This window comes from Asterias amurensis, chromosome 10 (genome assembly GCF_032118995.1).
Source record: "Asterias amurensis chromosome 10, ASM3211899v1".
Lineage (NCBI taxonomy): Eukaryota > Metazoa > Echinodermata > Asteroidea > Forcipulatida > Asteriidae > Asterias > Asterias amurensis.
Window position 1 is genome coordinate 16026404 of NC_092657.1, and position 23311 is coordinate 16049714.

The window sequence follows — 23311 nt, forward strand, 5'->3', positions numbered from 1 at the left end:
CGTGAGCATTAACTGTGTGATAGTTCTTGCAAACTAAGTTTTGCCACATTACTGCTTCGGTCATGAGTAAGCTCCTTCTTAACTCGATCACACAATTTTACGCTGTATTTCCTTTATGTTTTCAGGAGAGTTGTTCATCTTTGTAGAATCAATTAGTTAGTAGGCAGCTGTTAGTTGCTTAATAAAACAAGTCCGCTGTTTTTTGGTTACGCATAATACTTGTTGAACCTGTGCTAAACGAAATTCAACCTGCTGAAATAAAATTGCGTGTTGTCAATCAGGTCAAACTGATGTGTATCACTCGCAGTAGGGGCGTTGACAACATTTCTTGAGTGGTTGGCTACTCTACAGCCGTAGTAGTAAATAACAGCTTCCTAGATTTTATTATTGGTTGTTTGTAAAAATTATCTTATGATTTTTATAACAAATGATTTGTTTTAAAAAAAACATGTTTGTATAATGAACCGGCAAAGACACCAGACAGGGGATGGGGGTCCAATAGTTTAAATGAAAGGGCTTATTACCACTGAATATGTGACTTCCAAACTGTTTAAAAACACTAGACACTATTCTTCTCACCTGGTGTATCTCAACATATGCATTAAACAACACACCTGTGAAAATTTGAGCTCAATTGGTCGTCGAAGTCGCGAGATAATAATGAAAGAAGAAAACAATACCCTTGTCACACGAAGTTGTGTGCTTTTAGATGGATGATTTCGATACCTCATTCTCGAAATCAAAATCGTTGAAAACTTACTTCTTTCTCGAAAACTATGTCACTTCAGAGGGAGCCGTTTCTCACAATGTTTTATAATATCAACTTCTCCCCATTAATCGTCACCAAGTAAGGTTTTATGCTTATAATTATTTTGAGTAATTACCAATAGTGTCCACTGCCTTAAATATGAAATGATGCAGTTAACCGCGGAGTTTCAAATTTTATATTTATATGGGACGTTTTTGAGTATCGGAGATAACTCATAACCCGACTGCCTTTTGAACAAAAGGTTCCATGGAAAAAATAACATTTATTTATAGGATTGCATTAAAATGTAAGCCATTTCACACATTTAATCCATCATGTTTACCATTGCATATTTCTCACGTAGTATAACCTTTACTCAAAATGTTGTAAAAACCATTTTGGACTAATCTGGTTAAAACTGGCGCGCGTACGTACACTGCACGTGTAGGTTACAGTTCGTAACGGTGTAGAGCTGTATGAAGACATGCATAGCTTCTACAATGTATTGTTGCTCAGGCAAACATATTTGTTTAATTTTAGAAAAATGTAAAACCTTCTGAACCACACACTGGATTCCCACAATTCTAAAAAGTTGGAACCCAATACTTCAAAAACTTATAATTTCTGAACCATACATTGGAGATTCACAATTTTTACACCACATATTTGCAACCAAAACACATAATTTGACCTCATTTGACCTTGACTTCTGATACAAACCATTCGATGAAATTTGCTATGCAGTCGTGCAGTGCAGAAGTGCTCTCTATTATTTAATTGTGTTCGTTTTATTATTCTGTTATTGTTGTGTTTGTCCTCTGTTTCTGGAAGACCTTTACAAATTTCAAACAAGCACTTCTTTCAAACTGTGGTTTTCTGATCATCAATATTGTCGTTTCATCAGACACAAACTGATCGAAATCTGGAAAATTTTGCATACCGCCAAACCCTGCATTGTCATTTTGGCAGAATCATGGTTAAAACCCCAAGATGTAAAAAATCGACACTTTCCCGACTAATTAAATTAGAAAATGAGGTGTTTGAGGGACTGATCTTTACATTCGTGGTGGAGTCGCCATTGGCTTAGAACCTGGACTTGAATAAACATTGCTCCTGGCAGCCAAAGATTTTAGTCTGTTTTATTTTGGCGATCGATATCGAATATAGTAGTAATAGCCAAGAAGCAACCTGGTGAATCAATACTTGGTGGTGCTGCATACCCCCCCCCCCCCCAACAGGGGTAAACATATGTTAAGGTGAAGGGTGATTGAGCCACTTCTAAAGCATGTATTGTCCCATAATGATCAGCGTCTCAAATAGCCTTTCCTTGTTAAAACACATACTGTCCGGTTACACGTGCCGATCCATGTTTAGAACTGTGAGCAGAGGTGACAGTGTGATAGCCCCGGTCAGCTGGAGCTCGTTATTATCCATGGAACCAAGTTCACCTATTAGACAGTAGCTCTGATTACAAACTCAGGTGGGGCCCGAGGTCTTGGTTAGTAACCCACCTAGGAGAAGGAAAACTCTGATGTCAAACCACAGCTCATACTGTGGAACTCTGCCTGATACTGTTAAAATGCACATGGGTCTGTATTCGGAAGATTTCAAGTCGGCAATGGGGGACAGAAAGGCTTGGGGAATCAAAGTGATTCGAGGACATCACTCTACCTCAGCAAGTAAGCACTGTTGAAATCCAGTTTGTTTCTGGTCACCAAGCAATTCCAGTCACAGTTGTACATGTCAGCTCGGATGCAGGGGCTGTGTAGCTGGCAGCTATATTACTGGCGTACGAATGTCGGTAACTCAATATGTCGGATGGCACCCCTGGAGCTCCGTACTTATACTGGCATGACTTCCTCCTGAGTGTTCCAGAGGGATGTAGCCTTCCGACAAGTAGATGAACTTGTGTTTCTTTAAATTAACAGATGGCGGTCATCAAGCATAGTTAGATTGCTACTGCAGGACAACCTTCTCTCATCCTAACTGTCGATGGTGTGTGCTTCGCAGGTCCCATGGACAAGCATCCGCTCACAATGCTTTGCTCCGGCGCTCGGCAATCATGATGGTACAACCTACTCAGATTCAGTTACCGGCAACTCATGGTCGTTCAATGAAGGGGCCTTCGTTGCTCGGCAAAATAGGCGTTCCAGGCAGGCGCATCTGGGTCGACATATTGCTAGTGCCTCTATAGTTTTACCCTGCTGGTATATACATTCCCAATATTATTAGTACAAACTCGCAATCTTCTTCACTAAGACATGCAGCAATTTTTTTTTTGATTTAACTTGACTTTGCATCAGTGTTTTTGCCCTCGGCGAGACGTGGCTCACTGGATGTGGCTTAATCCGGGAGGCTAAGTTTACTTTCTTTTGGAGTAGTTACCCAATGCCTCATGTCCTTCCGGATGTGTCTCAGTAGCGGATTTGTTACTATAATTTCTGCCTACGCTCCTCCCCTGACATCTGCTTTAGAGTCTCATACGATTTTTTCCAACAGCATCCCAGCTGGTGACAGCTTTGGTCTTATACGGGATTTCAATTATTACATTGACTCTGACTGCAATGTGGGGCGAGTGGAACTTATGGTCTGGGAAAAAAAATAACAACATTGATCAACGGCTACTCGAGCTCTGTGCTGGTCTCCAATTCTGAATTGCTAGCACATTTTTTGCTTGCAGGCTCATCTCGCTTCCAGGTCACCTGGATGCACCCTCACTCGCTTTTAAGTGGTTTAAATCTTTTCGGTCCGGTAGATCACAACGTGTGCACACCAGTCAAGAGTTCTCAGCACCACAACACTTTCAATTCGGGATTCCTCATGGATCAGTGTTCGGTCCACTCTTGTTTTTTACTCTACCACTAAGTCACATCATCCGCAGGCATGACATGGAGCTGCACATGTTCGCTGGCGACACACAAATCTACATCTCAATCTGCCCTGTTACACCTGATGAGGTCTCACAGGGTGTGTCTAGAGTAGAGGGTTGTATCATGGATGTACATGACTGGATGTCATCTAACTTTACTAATCGAACTTAACGCTAAATCAGTTAGGAATATTGAAGTCATCTTTGACTCTGGAATGACTATGTCTCATCAGCTGTCAAGTATCATCAAAGTTGCAAACTTTATAAAAATTTATCAAAAACTGAAAAAGGCTCAAAATTTTCAGCGTACTGCCAAGTAGTTTCAAACAAACGGAAGTTCTACTCCATCACTCCTGAACTTGTCAAATTACACCGCTTCAAATCACGCAAAGAATCAACTAAAAGGTCATCATGCTTATGTTTAAAGCACACTGGAAACAAGATCCTGCCTACATAACGGACATCTCCAAAATAATTAAGCTCCAAGCAGCGATGACTTCGATCACCGACCTTCTGTTCAACACACTTTGTTTATCCTAGAACCCATTGTTTGTTTTTGCCGATAGATCATATACTGATCCTGAGTTTAGAACCAACTTCATCGGATATACCACCTCACTGCGTACATTCAGGAAAGTCCAATAAGCACACCTGTTTCAGAAGGGGTGTCATCAAGAACGTTTCTCCTGTTTGTGCCCATAAATCAGCGCCTTAGAGCAAACTTTTGATTTGGAGCTTTATAAATTTATTTGAAAATTTATTTGAAGTAGGAGGATACAGCTGCGGGATGTCAATCATAACCGTAGCATGCACTCCGCTCATTGCTGCACAGACCATGCCCTTGTTCATTGTAAGCTGAGAATACTCCCTAAACGGTTCCACCAAGCTCAGCCGAGCCCTTCACATATAATTGAAGGAGATGGAGATAGCTACTGGATGTCAACCATTGCCGCAGCAGGTACTCTGCTGGATGCTACACAGACCATTCTCTTGTTCGCTGTAAGCTGTGAATGCTCCCTAAACGGTTGCAACCAAGCTCAGCCGAGCCCTTCACCTGCAATTGAAGGAGGGAGATAGCTACTGGATGTCAATTATTACCGTAGCATGCACTCTGCTGATTGCTCCATAGACCATGCTCTTGTTTGCTGTAAGCTGTGAATGCCCTCTAAACGGTTCCATCAAACTCAGCCGAGCCCTGCACTGCAACTGAAGGAGATGGAGACAGCTACAGGAAGTCAATCATTGCCTTAGCATGCACTCTGCTGATTGCTGCACAAGTAGTAATGTCTGAGTCACGCGTACCTAATTCTCAAAAAAATCACGTGTGTACCTAATTGCCCGTGCGCAATTTTGGCGCGCACGTATTTTTGGGCGCGTAAATTTTGGCGCGGTGCGCAATTTTTTGGCGCGTACCTATTTTTTTCGTGAGTTTCGATCCGTATCGGCGTGTACACACATAGCCTGGATATGTAAGTGTCGTGTGTGTTTGATGTTGAAGATGATGTTGAAAGAAAGAAAGAAAATAGTAATTTACTCACGTTAGTATCTCTGAGGGCAAACCGTTATTGTTTGTACTCAGATGGAGGGGCGGGAGTGATTTGTAAATTCACGGAGCGGCGACAACAATACATGTAATTGCAAATAAGATTATAGTAAAAGGAAAAACAAAATAAAAAATTATGTTGAACAGAACTACAAAGGCATACATGCTAAATAATGACAACTAAAGCACTGGTCCTGAATGATGATGACTGACATAAGGTTTGGATACAACAAGAAACATGTGAAGAATAGCTGAGAGAGTAGGGTAGATTGGGAAAGGAATTGCTTGTATTGTTTATTTTGTATGGTGTTTTGAATTATATTTGTATCGACCAGTTAGTGATGGAATCAGCTTTTTTAATGACCTTACTTACAAGCGGATAGTGGTAAATGCAAACGGGTGCCGTCGCTATCTGGAGTTGCTAAGGTCTATCTAATATGCGAGGCAGGTGGACACTAATCGTAGAAGGCTGAAGCAACATTCTTTTCAGTGATAGGGGTGATTAACCCAAACAGTGCGCTGAAACATCATATTATTATCTTTGATGTGGGTGATTAAGGCAAAGAACAATTAAAGAGTAGACTTGTTTTTGTTTGCCTTTTATCCAGCTTGCGTCCATTCAAGGGCGCAGTGTTATTAAATTTTAAGGCAAACTTCTCTCTCTCTCCTAAGGTCGGAGAGAGGTTATTGATAGTTTAGCCAAAAGTTTTCTTTCATACGACTCTTCGGCTGGTTTTTCTTGCACCTGTACCCTGTCTTGATTTTGACTCACACTCACAACTTTTTCTTTCGTTTTGCTTAAAATGTACTACGACGATATCGATGTGTTCGAAGCGTTGGTTAAGGAGGGTTCCACCTCAGTCGAGGACCTGGAACTTTTCCGAGTAGAAATGAACAAGAACCCATACCTGCTGGATTGGCACGGTATGGAGCTTGGTCAAGAGTTTCTTTCACAGAAAGATGCTTTTTGTATCGCCATTAAGGTTGGAAACATGCCATATACACAATGGTTAAAAAAGAGGGAGTTGTTTTGGACAATCAAAAATGCTGGTTGTGCCAATTGTACTTTGTAATCATTAAATTTGTGTTTTTTTGTTTTGTTTGTTTGTTTGTTTGTTTTTGTTTTTTTGTTTTGCTGTCCTCGGGTACTTGACCGTGACATGTCAGAACTTAATCAAAAGTTCATTACCACTTTATCAAAGGTCATTACCACTTTAACAAAAACAATCAGCATTTAAGAGCCAAGTTATTCTCTACTGCTCACACATTGTCAATGGTTAGCCCAGAGCGATGATCGTTTTTAACCGGGTAAAAATAGTTGAGCACCATGGCCCAGAACAACGTGGACTGGGGTCTTGAATATTCGGCCTCTCAAATGGAGACCATAGATCGGATGGAAGTCGAAGCTGAGATTTCAAACATTGAATGGAGTCCAGATTATACGGCGAGTCAAGTTCAGGAGATAAACGAAATGGAAACAACGGCACTACAAGAGGTAAGTTAACTTCCTCATAAAATAAAGTAAAGTTTGAACTAGAAATAGTATTTTATTGTAATAGTGTCGCCAAAAACAGGAGTTCAAAGCTGGTGTGTATAGCCAGTTAACGTTATGTATTTCAAAGAGCTTGTTTGTTTCGTCGTTATTATCACAGCCTCAAGAAGGAAAGGGTGTGATTTGATTTCGAGATCTCAAGTTCTAAATCTGAGGTCTAATAGTGTCCACAGCCTTTAAGTCAGATTAAACGTTTTCGATCCATGTTTCTTTCCATTCATTTAACAAATTAATATTATGATTTTATCATGGCTTTACACTACCCCCCATCAGCGACATAGCATTGACAAGTCACTGTACTGTCTTTCAAAGCAGACGTAACGAGCTCTCGCCAACTTTGAGTTCGTCATTACTGAAGATAAAACGCGTCCTTTTCCAGCCAAACGGCACCTTTCTCTGACGTCATACCCATTATTTGAGCAATTTCATTTCAATAAGCACCCATGTAAAGAAAAAATGTCACCATTGTATCGTCTGTAAATGGCAGTTTTGTTAATGGAATTGGTAGATGCAATATATTTAATTACACCCATCTGTACAGGAACAATGTCGAGCGTCGCCTACCTTGGAAACAATGTTTAGCAGGTGAAGCAGTGAATATTACCCGGGAATAGACATTGAGATGGGCGGGGCGAGAGGAGGAGGAGACGGCAGTTCAAACCGCAACCCTATTTACATGTGTCACTATTTGTGTATATTGTATACAAACTCTTTGGAAACACACCCTAAAGAGATGGTACACACCATTGATCCATATGCACTGGACACTAATGGTAATTACTTACTTGGTAACGAGCATGGAGAGCTGATGATAGTATAAAACATTGCGAGAAATGGATCCCTCTGAACTAACGTAGTTTTTTGCACTCAATTGAATAATAAAATACTTCAGGCCTGAAGCCTTAGTAGTATGTAAGGCGTATATGACCCCGTTTTTATAAGGGGGGGGGGGGGTCATGACCCACAGTCATGTGGGTCATTGTGGGTGTCCCACACTGCCAACGCAAACGGTGATCGGGTAGATCGATGTTTGTTTATTTGGTTGTTTGTTTGTTCAAATAGTATGCACAAAATTAATTAATTGATCCGATGCACAGTTATTTTCTGCGCATTTTGATACCTGTTTTGTTGCGATACGATGTTGTTAGGCGGATTTATGGGTACTTGAGTGGCTTAAGGGATAATTTCAAAAGTTGCAAAAGCTCCTATTCAAATATGAGCGTTGTACTGTGACGATTGAGATCAGCATTATTTTTGCCCGCCTTTTACAGTGATTTGTCCGTATGTGATAATTGTGCGAGTCTGGGGTGAATATGGGCTTTTGCAAATTTAAATCAACCTAACAACATCGTAGCGCAACAAATCGGATATCAAAATGTGCAGAAGATAACGGTGAATCTAATTAAATAATTACTTGTTTGCATACTATTTGAGGTTCCGATAAATCTGACCATTTGTGAGTGTTCAGATACTTAATTTACGCAGTTTATGATTATTATTATTATTATACATACCCGCTGCTGTTCCGCTTTGCGTATAGAAAGCCACACTGCACAAGACGATCTAAATAAAACAGAACAGTGATTGCATAAGTTTATTAATTATCCTAAGTTATTAATTAATCTTTAGTGCAAACAACTCTTCATTTTCCAAATGTTTTTTATGCAGCTGCACCAAGCCATTGGAACAATCTTCCCGATCAACGTCTTGCCATCACTTACTGAATTCAAAACATCGCTTAAACCTCAACTTGTCCAGATTTATTCTGCTGAGGCTATTTATTTATTCATTCCTGTGTATTGTTACTTGCGCTGTCGTACTTTCAGATACTTGTTTATTTCTTCAACGTTCCCTTTTCCACGATCAAACATTTTTTACATTCTGCAAACCTGCGGTTTGTAAACGTTTCTAGTAAATTTCCTTTCATGTCGTACGACTCGAGTGCGCAAGAAACGCCCATTTCAACCTTTCTTTCAGTCAGACATTCTTCGCGAACCACCCTTAAAGGCATGCACACTATTGATAACTTCTGAAAATAATTGTTAGCATAAAAACTACTCGATAGCGAGCAATGGAGAGCTGTTTGTAGTATGAAACATTCTGAGAAACAGCTCCCTCTGAAGTAACGTAGTTTTTGAGGTAAAGGTACTTTCTCACCAAAGTGTTTGACTTAAATTCGAGACCTCAGCTTGAGGTCTCGAATTCAAGGCATCTGAAAACACACAACTTGTGTGACAATGGTGTTTTTCTTTCATTATTCTCTCGCAACTTCGACGACCAATTGAGCTCAAATTTTCACAGGTTTGTTATTTTATGCATAGGTTGGGAAACACCAAGTGAGAAGATTTTTCTTTGACAATTACCAAAGGTATCAAGGGGTGGATTTCACAAAGGTAGTCCTAACTTAGGACTAGTCCTAGGCAATGCTAAGACTCTTAGCATTGCCTAGGACTAGTCCTAAGTTAGGACTACCTTTGTGAAATCTCTTAGCATTGCCTATAGGACTAGTCCTAAGTTAGGACTACCTTTGTGAAATCTCTTAGCATTGCCTATAGGACTAGTCCTAAGTTAGGACTACCTTTGTGAAATCTCTTAGCATTGCCTATAGGACTAGTCCTAAGTTAGGACTACCTTTGTGAAATCCACCCCAGTGCCTTTAAGTCAGACATTCTTCGCGAATCACCCTAAACGGTCAAGGTAATTTGTGACCTCCCCTTCTTTTTTAGGCAAAGGCCTTTTGTGTTTTCCACACTCCACATTAACTCTCCTTTATCCGAATGTTTCAATGGAAAACACAAAAGGCCTTTGCCTAAAAAAGGAAGGGGGGGGGGTCACAAATTACCTATTGTTCACTGTAATTTGTGAATGCCATTCCTAAACGTTTCGAACTTGTTCAGGCGAGCCATTCACCTGCAATTGAAGGAGGGACACAGCTGCGGGACGTCAATCGCTGCCGTAGCATGCACTTTGCTGATTGCTGCACAGACAATGCTCTTGTTCACTCTAACCTGTGAATGCTCCCTAAACGGTTCCACCAAGCTCAGTCGAGCCCTCCACATGCAATTAAAGGAGATGGTGACAGCTACTGGATGTCAATCATTGCCGTAGCATGCACTCTGCTTATTGCTGCAAAGACCATGCTATTGTTCACTCTAACCTGTGAATGCTCCCTAAACGGTTCCACCAAGCTCAGTCGAGCCCTCCACATGCAATTAAAGGAGATGGTGACAGCTACTGGATGTCAATCATTGCCGTAGCATGCACTCTGCTTATTGCTGCAAAGACCATGCTCTTGTTCACTCTAAGCTGTGAATGGTTCCTAAACGGTTCCACCCAGCTCAGCCGAGCCCTTCACCTGCAATTGAAGGAGTTGTAGATAGCTACTGGATGGCAATCATTACCGTAGCATGCACGTTGCTGATTGCTGCACAGACAATGCTCTTGTTCACTCTAACCTGTGAATGCTCCCTAAACGGTTCCACCAAGCTCAGTCGAGCCCTCCACATGCAATTAAAGGAGATGGTGACAGCTACTGGATGTCAATCATTGCCGTTGCATGCACTCTGCTGATTGAATGCTTCCTAAACGGTTCCACCAAGCTTAGCCGAGCCCTTCACCTGCAATTGAAGGAGTTGTAGATAGCTACTGGATGGCAATCATTACCGTAGCATGCACTCAGCTGATTGCTGCACCGACCTTGCTTTTGTTCGTTGTAAGCTGTGAACGCTCCCTAAACGGTTCTACCAAGCTCAGCCGAGTCTTCACCTGCAATTGAAGGAGAGGAAAACATTTTCGGGGTGTCAATTATTGCCGTAGCATGCACTCTGCTGAATGCTGCTAAGACCATGCTCTTGTTCGCTGTAAGCTGTGAATGCTCCCTAAACGGTTCTACCAAGCTCAGCCGAGCCCTTCACCTGCAATTGAAGGAGATGGAGATACCTACGGGATGTCAATCGCTGCCGTAGCACGCACTCAGCTGATTGCTGCACCGAGCATTATCTTGGTCGCTGTCAGCTGTGAATGCCCTCTTAACGGTTCTACCAAGCTCAGCAGAGCCCTTCACCTGCAATTGGAGGAGAGGGCTACATTTTCGGGGTGTCAATTATTGCCGTAGCATGCACTCTGCTGATTGCTGCTAAGACCATGCTCTTGTTCGTTTTATGCTAAAGTTGAAATAGAGAAGGAGACAGGGATGACAACTATTGCCAAACATGCACAGACCAAGCTTGTTCGCTCTGAGCTGATATTGCTCTCTAAATGGTTCCACCAAGCTCAGCCGAGAACTTCACCTCCAAACGCCACTACTGCTACTAAGGACATACTGCACTTTGCCCAGTTTCAGAAATTGCTCACTGGTCAATTCAGCTCTTCCTCTTTGCCAGATAGCTCTGAAGATGCTAAGACCATGTTCCACTCTGAAGTCAGGGACAGCTAGTTGTCTCATCGCCAACATCAGCAGCATGACTGGTTCCGTGACAGTGCTGAGATACTACTTCCGGCTCGTAAGGCTAAGCGCATAGCTAGAGCTAAGGCCTGCTTACATAATACTCGCTCCTTCAAGGCAAGGCTTCGAGTAGCAAAGGCTGATTTTCAATGTCTAACCCGCACATCCCCCAGTCGTTACTGAACCGAGGCCAATTTCATAGAGCTGCTTAAGCAACAACATTTCTTAAGCACGAAAATAGCTTGCTTATTTTACACATTTTAATTCTGGCCAAAATTTCATGCCATATATATTGCTTGTGACTGGTATTTAGCTACTGTTTACTTAGCATAACAATTGAGTGGAGTATTGGCCGGTTTGCTTAAGCAACATTTTGTGCTTAAGCAGCTCTATGAAACTGGGCCCTGGTCTTAATGATCGTATTCAACGGTATGTCAACTCAGTTGATACAAATATATCAAAGACGCCCCGACCCTACTCCTAAGGAATCCTCTTTGCTGCTCTCAGCAAGAACACTGGTTGCTCTCAGCAAGTGGTGAGGTTTTCATTGATCCTTCAGTAGAGCTGGACCGCTAGACAGAGTACTACAGTTCGATGTATGCTAGAGATGTTGAAGTGGACACTGCTGTCATAACTTCACTGCCAACAATTCCAACTCTTCGTGATCTTGACAGTGACATCACACTAAATGAAGTAAAGGGTGCCACCATTGGGCTGAAAAGACAAGTCTCCTGGCATGGATGGCACATCGTGCAGAAGTGCCCAGAACGGGAAGTGAGACTCTTGTTGCTGGGCTCCAAAATGTCATTTCAAATTGTTGGAATTATGCTATGCAATACACAATACTTGAAAGGTTATTACTTAATAACATTAACAAGAACAAAGGAAATCAGCTGCTTAATTACAGGGGATCTCTATTCCTAGCTGAGCTGGCATTGTGTTAACTCGTGTGCTATTACATTGGCTGCAGGTCATTGCCAACAAGAGCATCATTTTAGTACAAAGTATCGTTGTTTTCGATACGTAGGGATGTGTAGTGCTGTGGCATAATGTGTACGTTGAGATACCACCCGTCATTGAGATCAGACTTGCCGCCCAGGCGGACATTCATTATTGAAACAAGATGTGTTCGTCCAACTTCAATTTGAACTTCAATACACTGTATTTAGTTGACCAGCACTCGGCAGTTAACAATAACGGAATGATTCAATAGCAGTCCATTGGTTTTTAAAATCGAGTGTGCTTCTTTCGAATTTGAAAGCTGGTGCTGTTAGTCACAACACAATCAAGGCAAGTTTGAGCTGTACCTATTGCTACTCTCACACTAGGGAGAATATGCTAGCGAATGTGCCTAAAAACGGAAATATTTAACAATCGCTCAAACTTCGAAACATTCGCCACAAATTCACTACGTTCGCAAGTCATTCTCAACCTCATTACGAAGATCGGTAACTCTATTCTGCTCTCACACGGTGAATATGCTAGCGAATTTGCTAACGCATGGAAATATTTTACACTCGCTCAAACTTCGCAACATTCGCCGTGTCTTCGTAAGCGTTGGTAACGTTCACAAATTATCCCCCACCTTCTTACAAAGATCGGTCAATTTACAAACTGGTTTGTAAATTTCAGCAAATGTTTCGAAGACGGTCATTCACCGTCGATTTTCGTAAGATTAGTAACGTTGGTAAAGCGTGCGTAAGTGTTAAAACATTCGTAAAGGCATTGGCAGTCGTTGGTAAGCACTCGTAATATATTCGTAAGATATTGGTAAGGAGAGGGCCGACCGAGGACGCTCGAGAACGATCGAGGGTTGAGACCGAGATAAACATATTCACTATTCAACCTTCATGTTGGACGAATTCAACGCGAAATTTAAATATTCATCTTTCATCGAGGGGCGATACGAAGCGCTACCTAAATTTCAGCGAATGTTGCGAAGAAGGTAATTCGCCATCGATTTTCGTAAGCATTGGTATAAGGCACTGGTACTGCGTAGTAAATTGGTAATTCAAGCGCGAATTTCAAATATCATATTTGCAAGAATATTCGCCCAAGTGTGAAAGTAGCATAAATGAGCGTCGCCAACCTTGCGATATGGGTGGACAGCGCTCCAGTACCAATTAAAGAGGGCACAATTTCACGTCTATTTACCATAAGCACACAATATCTGCGCTTAAGGAAGCAGGACATTTTGCGCTTACGTCAATCATAACGTTTGCTTAAGTGCGTGCACAGAAACTAAACCCTTCCACAGTAAGCATAGAGCGGTGATCGTTAGCCAATGCAGCAATAAGCAGAGCCTTGACTTTCAGGTCAGGTGACACAGTCCACCCGCTCAGACCCGATTTCGACAGTGGACACCTTGTGCAAAATTGCTTGGCTATGCTTACCGTTACCGAAGATGCTCCTCATACGTTGCAAGTTCCTCCTCGCCTACGTGAGGCATATTCCAAATGTTAGCAGGAATGTTTTTTGGTTGATGTTCGGCGCTTACAAAGAGTGATGATCGAACGTGACGGTAAGTAGAGACGGGAAATTTGGCCCTACAGAAAAGGTAAAATGATGGACGGCCGACTTGTTTAGTCATTGTCTTTTGTGATGAGTGGTTTAGCAAGAACACTGCTTTGAAGCGAGTTCAGTTATCAAGTACTTACATTGCAAGTTATTAACTCCAACTCAAAAAACATTACATTGAAATTACTCAGAGATTGTTCATTTTATTTAGTAATCCTTGAATTGACTGAGAGTAAGATGATAGTTCATCATTTTGGACCACCTCCTGATGGTTATACTCCTGGTCAACACTGGGTCACACAAGTCATGAAACAGGTACCAAAACGGAATCGATGCCAGTCCACTGAAAAAGGTAAGCAGAAACTACTTTGAAGTTCATTGTTTAAATGGTGAACATCTTAACTCCAAAGTACAACCCTTTGGTTTTTATTTGAATACGGTAAGAATATCGAAGTCTTATATAGCGCACGTTCCCACCAATAATGTACTCAATGCGCTGAGTACAAACTTTAAGAAAGATAGGTTATTGAAGTGATGAATTATGGGACCCAATTGTACACATAATAAGAGTTTACAAGGTGCTACGGCGCACTTAGCAATCATAGCCTTGGAACACTTGGGCGAACCCCTTCTCTTTTCGGCAAGTGCACTGGGTTACTTTACATGCGTTACACAACACATGGTACCAACGGATTCACGTCTCACAGAAGGACCAAGCAATACTGTTAAGTCTAGCTTAACCCGAACCCACACTCTGTTGATTAGAAACACCAGAGTTTGAAATTCGGTGCTCTTAACGGCTCGGCCACGACACTTCCACGTATAGAGCACGGTATACTTAACAAAGAACATATCATTCCACAGGCAACCAACATGGATGGGTTTCAAACCCTTGACTTTGCCATATAGGTTAATGTTTTCAGAACTGGACCGTCGATCTCCATCAATGACTAGAGTCAGTTCGGATCATTCTAGCACAGGGTACCGAAATACATGTTACTCCTCATAACAAATGATTTCAATTTCAATATCATTTTCTCTTGTCTAATCCAACAGATACATTAACCGATTGTCAGGCTTTGCTGGATGCTGGATACAAAGACAATGGTATCTACACTATCCATCCCTACCAGAATGATGAAGGAATTAAAGTGTTTTGTGATATAACGAAGCATACAGGCTGGATTGTAAGTACATGGATTAAAAGGGTAGCTTTATATAGCTTTTGTACTGTCTTTTTGACAGATATGGGGGTTTAAAATTTTTCTTTTGTCCACAAGTTTAATGCATTATTTCATTTTGTCCATTACAACTTTTAAAGACGAACCTGGTCCACTGTTTAACTCAAAGTTTGCAACGTCTTCCATTTTTTGTTCATGAAAACTACTTTAGAATAACAGCCAATGCAATAACTGTTTTTTAAATGTATTAAAATTGAGTCATTACTCCACGAAAATGATTGAATAGCGTGATTTGCATAGATGAATATTTATAACAACTGTGACGTAATTCTACATGTACGAATTTAGTTTTAGAGGGGGTATTATTCATACCGGTTACCCATGTTTAAAACAAAATTGAGATAAATCTGACGGCCAAGTCAAAATATTATCATATAAATCATTGCTTTGAAGGTGTTCCAGCGGCGCGTTAATGGGTCAGTCAATTTCAACCGCAGTTGGGCAGAATACAAGAAAGGCTTTGGGTCAATGGATGGTGAGTTCTGGCTTGGCAATGAGATTCTACATAAACTGACTGATGCTGAAGGGAACTGGACAGTCCGTCTGGACCTAACCAATGAAGAAAATAAAACGGGTCATTTCCTGAAGAAACAGTTCCGCGTCGGACCTTACAATTACACCATGTTTCTTGAGCACTCCGAGTTACCACCAACTGGTATGTCTACTTATGTTCTCACCATTACCAGGGCTCCACTGATTATATTAATAATCTATCAAGGTTGTTTTAAAGGCTCCATTTATTGTATTTTTTTGAAAGAATCACAAACTATGTTTGACGGGCCTGTTCTCAACTACTATATATTGCTTTATGTTAACGTTTCAAAACCGCCATTCAATTTAACATTAAATTTTACACAATTAAATCTGTTAGTTGACTCCGGGCACGATCTAGACTTAGCTATTTTTAATTCAACAGTTAATTAAAATAATTAAAGGTTTTTTTAATTGTTTTTGATTTAAATTGTTTTTTATTCTTTCCAGTTCGTAGATACTGTGGACACAAACTAGGAATGGAAGACGGGAGTATTCCCGATGATAGGATCACAGCATCTAGTCAGTGGAGTTCAAAATATCCGCCAAGTAATGCACGACTGAATCTGAACGGTTGTTGGGGACCAGCTAAAAATCAACTCGATCATTCATGGCTCCAAATATTTACTGGTTCAGAGCCAGTGCAGCTTGAGGGCGTCATCACACAGGGCTGTCCAGACGGTGATTTGTATGTGACACAATACCAGGTACAATACAGCATTGATGGCACTGCATGGCTGTATGTCAATGGGGACTCTACTCCACAGGTAAGAGTACTCAGCAAAGACACACTCCATCTCGACACACCAATCAAGCTCTACAACCATTATTCATGACCAAAGGCTTAATTATAATTTGTATTTCTTTATTTTTTCCACCCCTGTTTTTTAACAGACATTCGTTGGCAACACTGATGGAAACACCCCAGTTACCAATATATTCCAGCAACCTATTCAAGCACGGTACATCCGCATCAGACCAACAGCCTGGATTGGCTGGCCAGACCTACGTATTGAGCTCATTGGATGCAGAGGTATTGTTTCAATCAATCACCACTTTTTCAAACGTCAGGCTTATTGTACATAATCTCACTATAAGGATTGGGGTACTTTGTGTAACACAAAACACAAAGTCTACCGATTTACCTTTACATTTAACTTACACAGATTGATGATAATGTCAGTAAAAAGCTTATATAAAAAATATTGCTTGCTGATGTGATGTAATTTTTGAGAAATGTGTAAAACAATGTCACGAAAATACATTTTACATGCTTAAACGAATTTTGCTGATGTGATGTAATTTTTGAGAAATGTGTAAAACAATGTCACGAAAATACGTTTTACATGCTAAAACAAATGTTATCTCCTGAGACGAAAATTATGTTCGTGACTTGTTTTACTAATTTCTCAAAAACTACAGCACCAAGGGACGCAATTTTTATTTTCAAACTGTGTAAATCTGATGACATTTTGTGGTGTCATTAAAAAAGTACACAGACCCTTAAAACGAGACACGCCTAACTGATTTCGAACGTAAGTCTATGAATCTCATCTAAAAAGTAACTAGAAAACAATTTATTGCCAGACTTGCACAGAACACTGCACATAACAAATTCGGTGCATCAAGTGCAAACCAACAGCCTGGAATACATAAGGTATTGAGCTCAGTGGATGCAGAGGTAAAGGATATAAGTTAATGATGTATGCTGTTGACCACAGTACAAATAAAGTCACTGCAACATATAGAAATGGGAAAAAAAAGTCGTAAAGTCAGAATATGTTTGCACTCAACCTCACTCCCCTTCAAAGTTATTGTAAACAATTATTAGACTACACATTAGCTACTATAGCAATTATTAGACTACACATTAGCTACTATTATGAAAATGTACTATAGTCAATATAAAACGTGTTTTTAAGGTTAACCAAGGTCTCAAGAAGAATTAATTTAAATTAAACACTTCTGAAGTTAACAAGACTAACTTCAAAATTCGCAAAAACTGAATGTTTTCACTTAAGACTGGCTTGATTAAAAACACTATGAATTTGTTTATTTTCTCAGCTCATAAAGTTTGTCAGCAGAAGCTCGGAATGGGAGATGGTACCATCCCTGATGAAAGCATAACGACATCGTCTACTGATGACCAGTACTGCAGCTTGAACACTTACGGACGGCTAGATGTGGACGGTGGCTGGTGTCCCACATCGAATGACAAAGACAGTGCATGGTTCCAAGTGGATCTAAAGCACCCGGTATTGATTCAAGGTGTTGTAATAAAGGGTAACAACCACAATTGGTACTGGGTTACAGAGTTCATCGTATCTTACGGTGACGACGAGCAAGACCTGCGCTTCGTAGGAGGGACAGATGAGAACAATGCACAGGTAGGACTTCATACCTAAATGAAAGAAAACCTTTACATGTGGAATATTGTATAAAATCAACAACAACCACATGTAATGTATTAGTCAGATTATATTGTTTCTTAATGAATTCACTGACACCGGCAAGTTCACTATTCCTTCAAAGTCAATCATTCTTTTGTACAGTGTTTCCAGATGTCTACAGCGTTTTACAAATATGAACAAAAGGAACGTTTAAACCAGATTCTGCATGACATTTTGGATAACAGAGTGTTCCTCAGAACAACGAGCGGCAGCACGCTTTACACAAATAAACTGCAGTAATAAGCGTCTGCATTTATTTAGGAATCCCAACTCTCCAGAAGACGATCAATGCATTCTGAGCGAAAAGTCTCGTTGAAACCAACGGTTCTTTTCAGAACAACCCCAACTCATTTATAGATATTCGTTAGATGGTGTGACCGCAAATCTTTCCATACCGTAATCAACCATGCAAAATTTCTACTAATCTAAACTGTAAACAAAAACATATAGGGCCTATATCGTGTACGGATCGATTCTTGAGACCTGGGCGGAATCAAGATGTTTTTTTAGTTATAAGATAGCTGCTATTATTGAGCATCACATTTGTTTTCAACAGAGATTCCCTGGAAATACAGATTGGTATACCAGAGTAACCAACATGTTCATTGAGGAAATCAGAGCACGCTACATCCGCATCACACCAACTGGGTATTATCAGCGTCCTGGGATGCGTATTGAACTCCTTGGATGTAATGGTAAAGTCATAAAAAAGCAATTATTTATCCCGTTGATTTTTATAACAACAACTGACAACAACATAACCATAAATTCTCCTTTATTTTGGTTTGTTGAAACTTTGTTTTATAATGTTAATGGGCTACGTCTCATATTTTATGCAAACACTTACTGAATTCAAATTGATCTCATTTGACAGAATTTTAACGTTATCATAGACAATCGCTGCAAATACTTTTTGCTTTTTCTCCAAACATGTATCATTTAAACATATATTACATGGAAATGATAATCCTTATTTATACTTTATTTTGATTAAGCAAATAACAATTAGTGGCGAAATTTAAGGGCTAAATACAACCGCTGTAGGGGTGTACCTCTTTCCCCTGCAGTTTTATAAAAGTGTATTTATTTCCTCCTGGCTTAACTGTTGGAATATGTATATATTATTGCCTGTTTAACAACGTTACTGTGGAAACAATAAACCTTTAACCTTAAACCCTACTAATAATAATAAATAACAACCCGTTTTTTATAGCACTTTTCATACCCGGAGGCCGTCCCAAAGCGCTTCACATTATTACCCCTTGTCACTAGGCCTTAATTTACTCCTTAAACTATTTCAGCTCCCTAGTGGGGAGTATGCAGCCTGTTCAACGTTAATATGCGCTACTCGGCTATTAAAACCAATCACAAGAACCATCTCTGCCCTCATCCACATGTACCCATTTACCCCTGGGTGGAGAGTGACAACTACAATTAAGTGTCTTGGTCAGGGACACAAGTGTAACGACCGGGATTCTAACCCACACTCTGCTGAACAGAAGTACCAGAGCTTGAGTTCGATGCTCTATCCGCTTGGGCATAACACCCCACAACAATTCATTTTCAATTTCAATTTGAGAAAACATTGTTTTGTCAGTGGCGGTAAAGTCACTTGCTTGTTTTTTTCCGAAAAATACCACACTGTGATCGGAATTCGAACAATACATTATAAAAAAAATGCACTCCGATTAACCTATTATATTGCGTTGCCTTTTATTTTTAACTGATACAGAACGCTTCTTTTGTTTGGATCGTCTCGGAATGGGAGATGGCAGCATTCCAGACTACAGAATCACAGCATCAAGTCCACAGCAGAGGGAAGATGGTAACTGTCAACCAAGCAATGCACGACTCACTCAATCAGCGAACAGTGATACTATTGGCTGGTGCCCTGATCATAATGACAACAACCCATGGCTACAGATTGATCTCGAAAGTAATGTCATAGTAGAGGGAATTATGATGCTGCAGGGATCTGATCAGGTAATCAATGAAGATGTGAGTCATGGGTACAGGCTGGAGTACAGTGATGACCAGAACACTTGGCATACTATGGGTTCAGCACAGGTAAGAACATACATGTTTAATGTAAACTGATTAGGTTATTGGAACCTAATTATGTCAACCTGTCAAGCTTCTTAAGTCTGCTTCAATTCGCACCTTCTCGCATTTTGCTCCTCACACCCGCAATGCACTCACCATCTCAATCAGAAAGGGAGTCAGACTTTCCATGCAAATTCGAGAAGTGTATCAAACATTATTTTAACCCACTATAACACGCTGTGTTCTTGATGAACTGGCGCTTTATAATGGTTTCACAAATCCATTAAGTCCGACTCTAAGAACTGACATGCAAAACTATTCAAACGGATTTGATTGATATTGTTCAACTTGTTTGTGGACAACCACAATGTCGCTGTGCCAAAGATAGTTGTGATATGCACAGTTGAATTGATTTCGATACCATAAGTCTGATTTGAACAAAATAAAAAATGTGTATTGATAATTCTGCTTTGCTAAGTTAAATGGTTTTTGTTTTACTAGTGAGTGACATGCTATTTAATGGAGATAGCATGATAAGTTGTAGCTTTTGTTTCTTAACAGAGTATCCGAAGAAACACTACAGCAGACTCGGTAGCTACCAGCATGTTCAATCCACCAATCACTGCTCGTTATATCCGCATCTCACTAAACCAAACTGATGGCTCTCTGTGGATACGTGTTGAACTACTAGGTTGCCAAGGTTAGTTCTAACGAGATGTCTGAGACACATTGTCTTTAAAACAAGTTATATTCGTCTAAATATAACAGTGAACTGATCGTGAAAACTGTGTATGTACATAAACAAACAAATCAAACACAGCAATATTTTAAACATTAAAAGGGTGATTGACAAAGTTACAGTTTATAATTTTAAAGTGTACATATTTACATGAGTTTTGCTCAGCTTTTTGAAGCAACTTACAACTCTAAAACCAAGATTGTTCTCGGTTAGTTAAGGTAAATTTACGTTTTGTAATCTTTCTTTAAAGTAATGGCAATAACAACTTATTTGATTGATAAACGGAACTGTTTTCCCCCACATACTTTCGATCTGAGAATTGGTTCTTACGATAATGTCTCTCCGTTTTGTTCTCTTAGTATGGACAAGTGTTTTTGCTTTAATTGCTCTGGATGATCAGAAATTTATCAAAAGCTTGGTGACCTTTTAAATTATAATGTTCACAAATTTGTTTTTTGTTCATGAAGTAAGTATTTCTGAACTCAATTGATCAATCAAATGTTTGTATTTACAGTACGCTGGGTATGTAGACAACGCCTTCTTAATGAAGCCTATATCATTTCCAACGAATCACCGCGGCTTCAGATTGACCTGCTGTTAGTAACTCTAGTTGAGGGAGTCATAGCACAAGGGAAAAATGAAACGTCGTTTCAAATAGAATACAGCCTCGAAAACGTTACATGGGTCTATGTTAGCCACCAGGGAGCACCTGAAGGAGAACCTCAGGTAGATGGTTCTGTCAATGCACAAACAAAATTGGTTTTGTAAAGGGGCACACCGGCTGAATTGGGCTATTTGGGCTACATTATAGACCAAGATATGACTTTGGTTCTGTCATTGCACAAACAAAATTGGTTTTGTAAAGGGGCACACCGGCTGAATTGAGCTACGTGGGCTACAACACAGAACAAGATAATGACTTCAAAGGTCTGCCAGGAATGGAGAAGAGCAGTCACTATAAAAATATGTTTTATGATCCTACACCACTAAATTGCGTATACGGTGAGCCGGTGTGCCTCTTTAAATTGGCGAGTTTTGTTTCTCGTGGACTTGTTACTCAACTTAGCTTTAAACAAAGACAATTGGTAATCCCAGAAACTCGTACGCACAAGGAACATTGCAACATTATGAACAATGGTTTACTTTGTGACTAAATAAAAGTAAAGGTATAAACCAAATTTGCCTTAATCATGTTGTTCTATCTCCTGTGCTACAGACATTCCATGGTAATACTCTGCAATCCGCACCGCTAACCAACGTGTTTAAGCAGCCGATCCGAGCACGCTTCATCCGTGTCACTCAAACAGACGTCGGACATCCAGCCGTAAGCATTGAACTCGTTGGATGCAGAAGTAAGTTCCTTGAAAGTAATAACCCAACTGAATTGTAATTCCAGCTGCTGGTGTTGTTTTACTTGTTGGTTTGGCTTTGATCTTAATATAAAGAAATAAAAACGATCTGAAACGTGTGTAAAACAAGCCTTGTATTAAAGTGTTTTGAAACAGTATAGCCTGCTAATTTACACCTTTCAGTATAGCCTGCTAATTTACACCTTTCAGTATAGCCTGCTAATTTACACCTTTCAGTATAGCCTGCTAATTTACACCTTTCAGTATAGCCTGCTAATTTACACATTTCAGTATAGCCTGCTAATTTACACCTGTCAGTATAGCCTGCTAATTAACACCTTTCAGTATAGCCTGCTAATTTACACCTTTCAGTATAGCCTGCTAATTTACACTTTTGATATAACTTATATTCTAGAACACGCGTGCAGTAACTTTTCTTTAAAAAAAAGCTTACCAGACATTAAAAATTGCTTACTTAATTTTTGAAAAAGTACCTGATTGCTTTAAAAGAGCATCAAATGATATTTGTATTTCATTTTGTTTTTTCCAGATGATATTCTTGAGACTGCCAACAATCAAGCCTTCAGCATTCACCATCATACAGATAATAACCAAAACGACACAAACTGCCCAGGTCTGAATAGTGAAGGAGGATGGTGGTTTAATAGATGCTCTGGTATACCTGGTGTAGATAATAACCTTAATGCTGAATATATCCAACCTGGTGATACTAAGGGTCCATACAAACGAGTTATTAGAGCTACTGAATGGAATGGGTCTCGTATTGTAAAGACTGAAATCAAAATACGCCGCCAATCTCCACCTCGTGGCTAAAAATATTTCAGGATGAAAATTGTCTAAGCCTATTGATAGTCAAATGATTAGGAAACGCTAAATCGCATGTTAGTGCGTTTATTTGTCAAAATGAAAAGCTGTTCAGCTGAGTCTTCAACATGTGTTACAAAAATCCATTAAAAATGTGGTCTTTCACCGTCAAAAGATCAAGAAACGCAGACTAGTATGTTTGTGCGTTATTTATCAAACTCACATAAGGTTTGCCACACAAGATGGCGACTTTTCATGGCAAAAAGGGTTATTCAATACGGTCTAAGAGCTAAAACAAATCGAATGCAGCATGACCGGTAACCTGGTATTTTACTTGGCTAAAAAAAATGTTAAGCACTATTTTTTCTTAACGTTTACTCACCCTCAAGTACACTCATTTAAACAGAAGCAAGCTCACACACCAATGAGAGCGGACTACTTGCTCTATGACTTGTTTATT

The 23311-nt window shown here is 40.0% G+C and overlaps 1 protein-coding gene across 1 annotated transcript; it reads left to right on the forward strand.

The window, feature by feature from the left end:
* Positions 1 to 13910: 13910 nt before the first annotated feature.
* On the forward strand, positions 13911 to 22961 carry LOC139942736 (uncharacterized). The gene is made up of 12 exons (XM_071939529.1): positions 13911 to 14025; positions 14730 to 14860; positions 15308 to 15569; positions 15896 to 16212; positions 16340 to 16478; positions 17510 to 17832; positions 18452 to 18590; positions 19628 to 19962; positions 20500 to 20638; positions 21192 to 21403; positions 21894 to 22029; positions 22577 to 22961. Exons 1-12 carry the CDS (start codon positions 13911 to 13913, stop codon positions 22858 to 22860), a joined length of 2532 nt encoding a protein of 843 aa, XP_071795630.1. The 3' UTR covers positions 22861 to 22961.
* Positions 22962 to 23311: the final 350 nt, after the last annotated feature.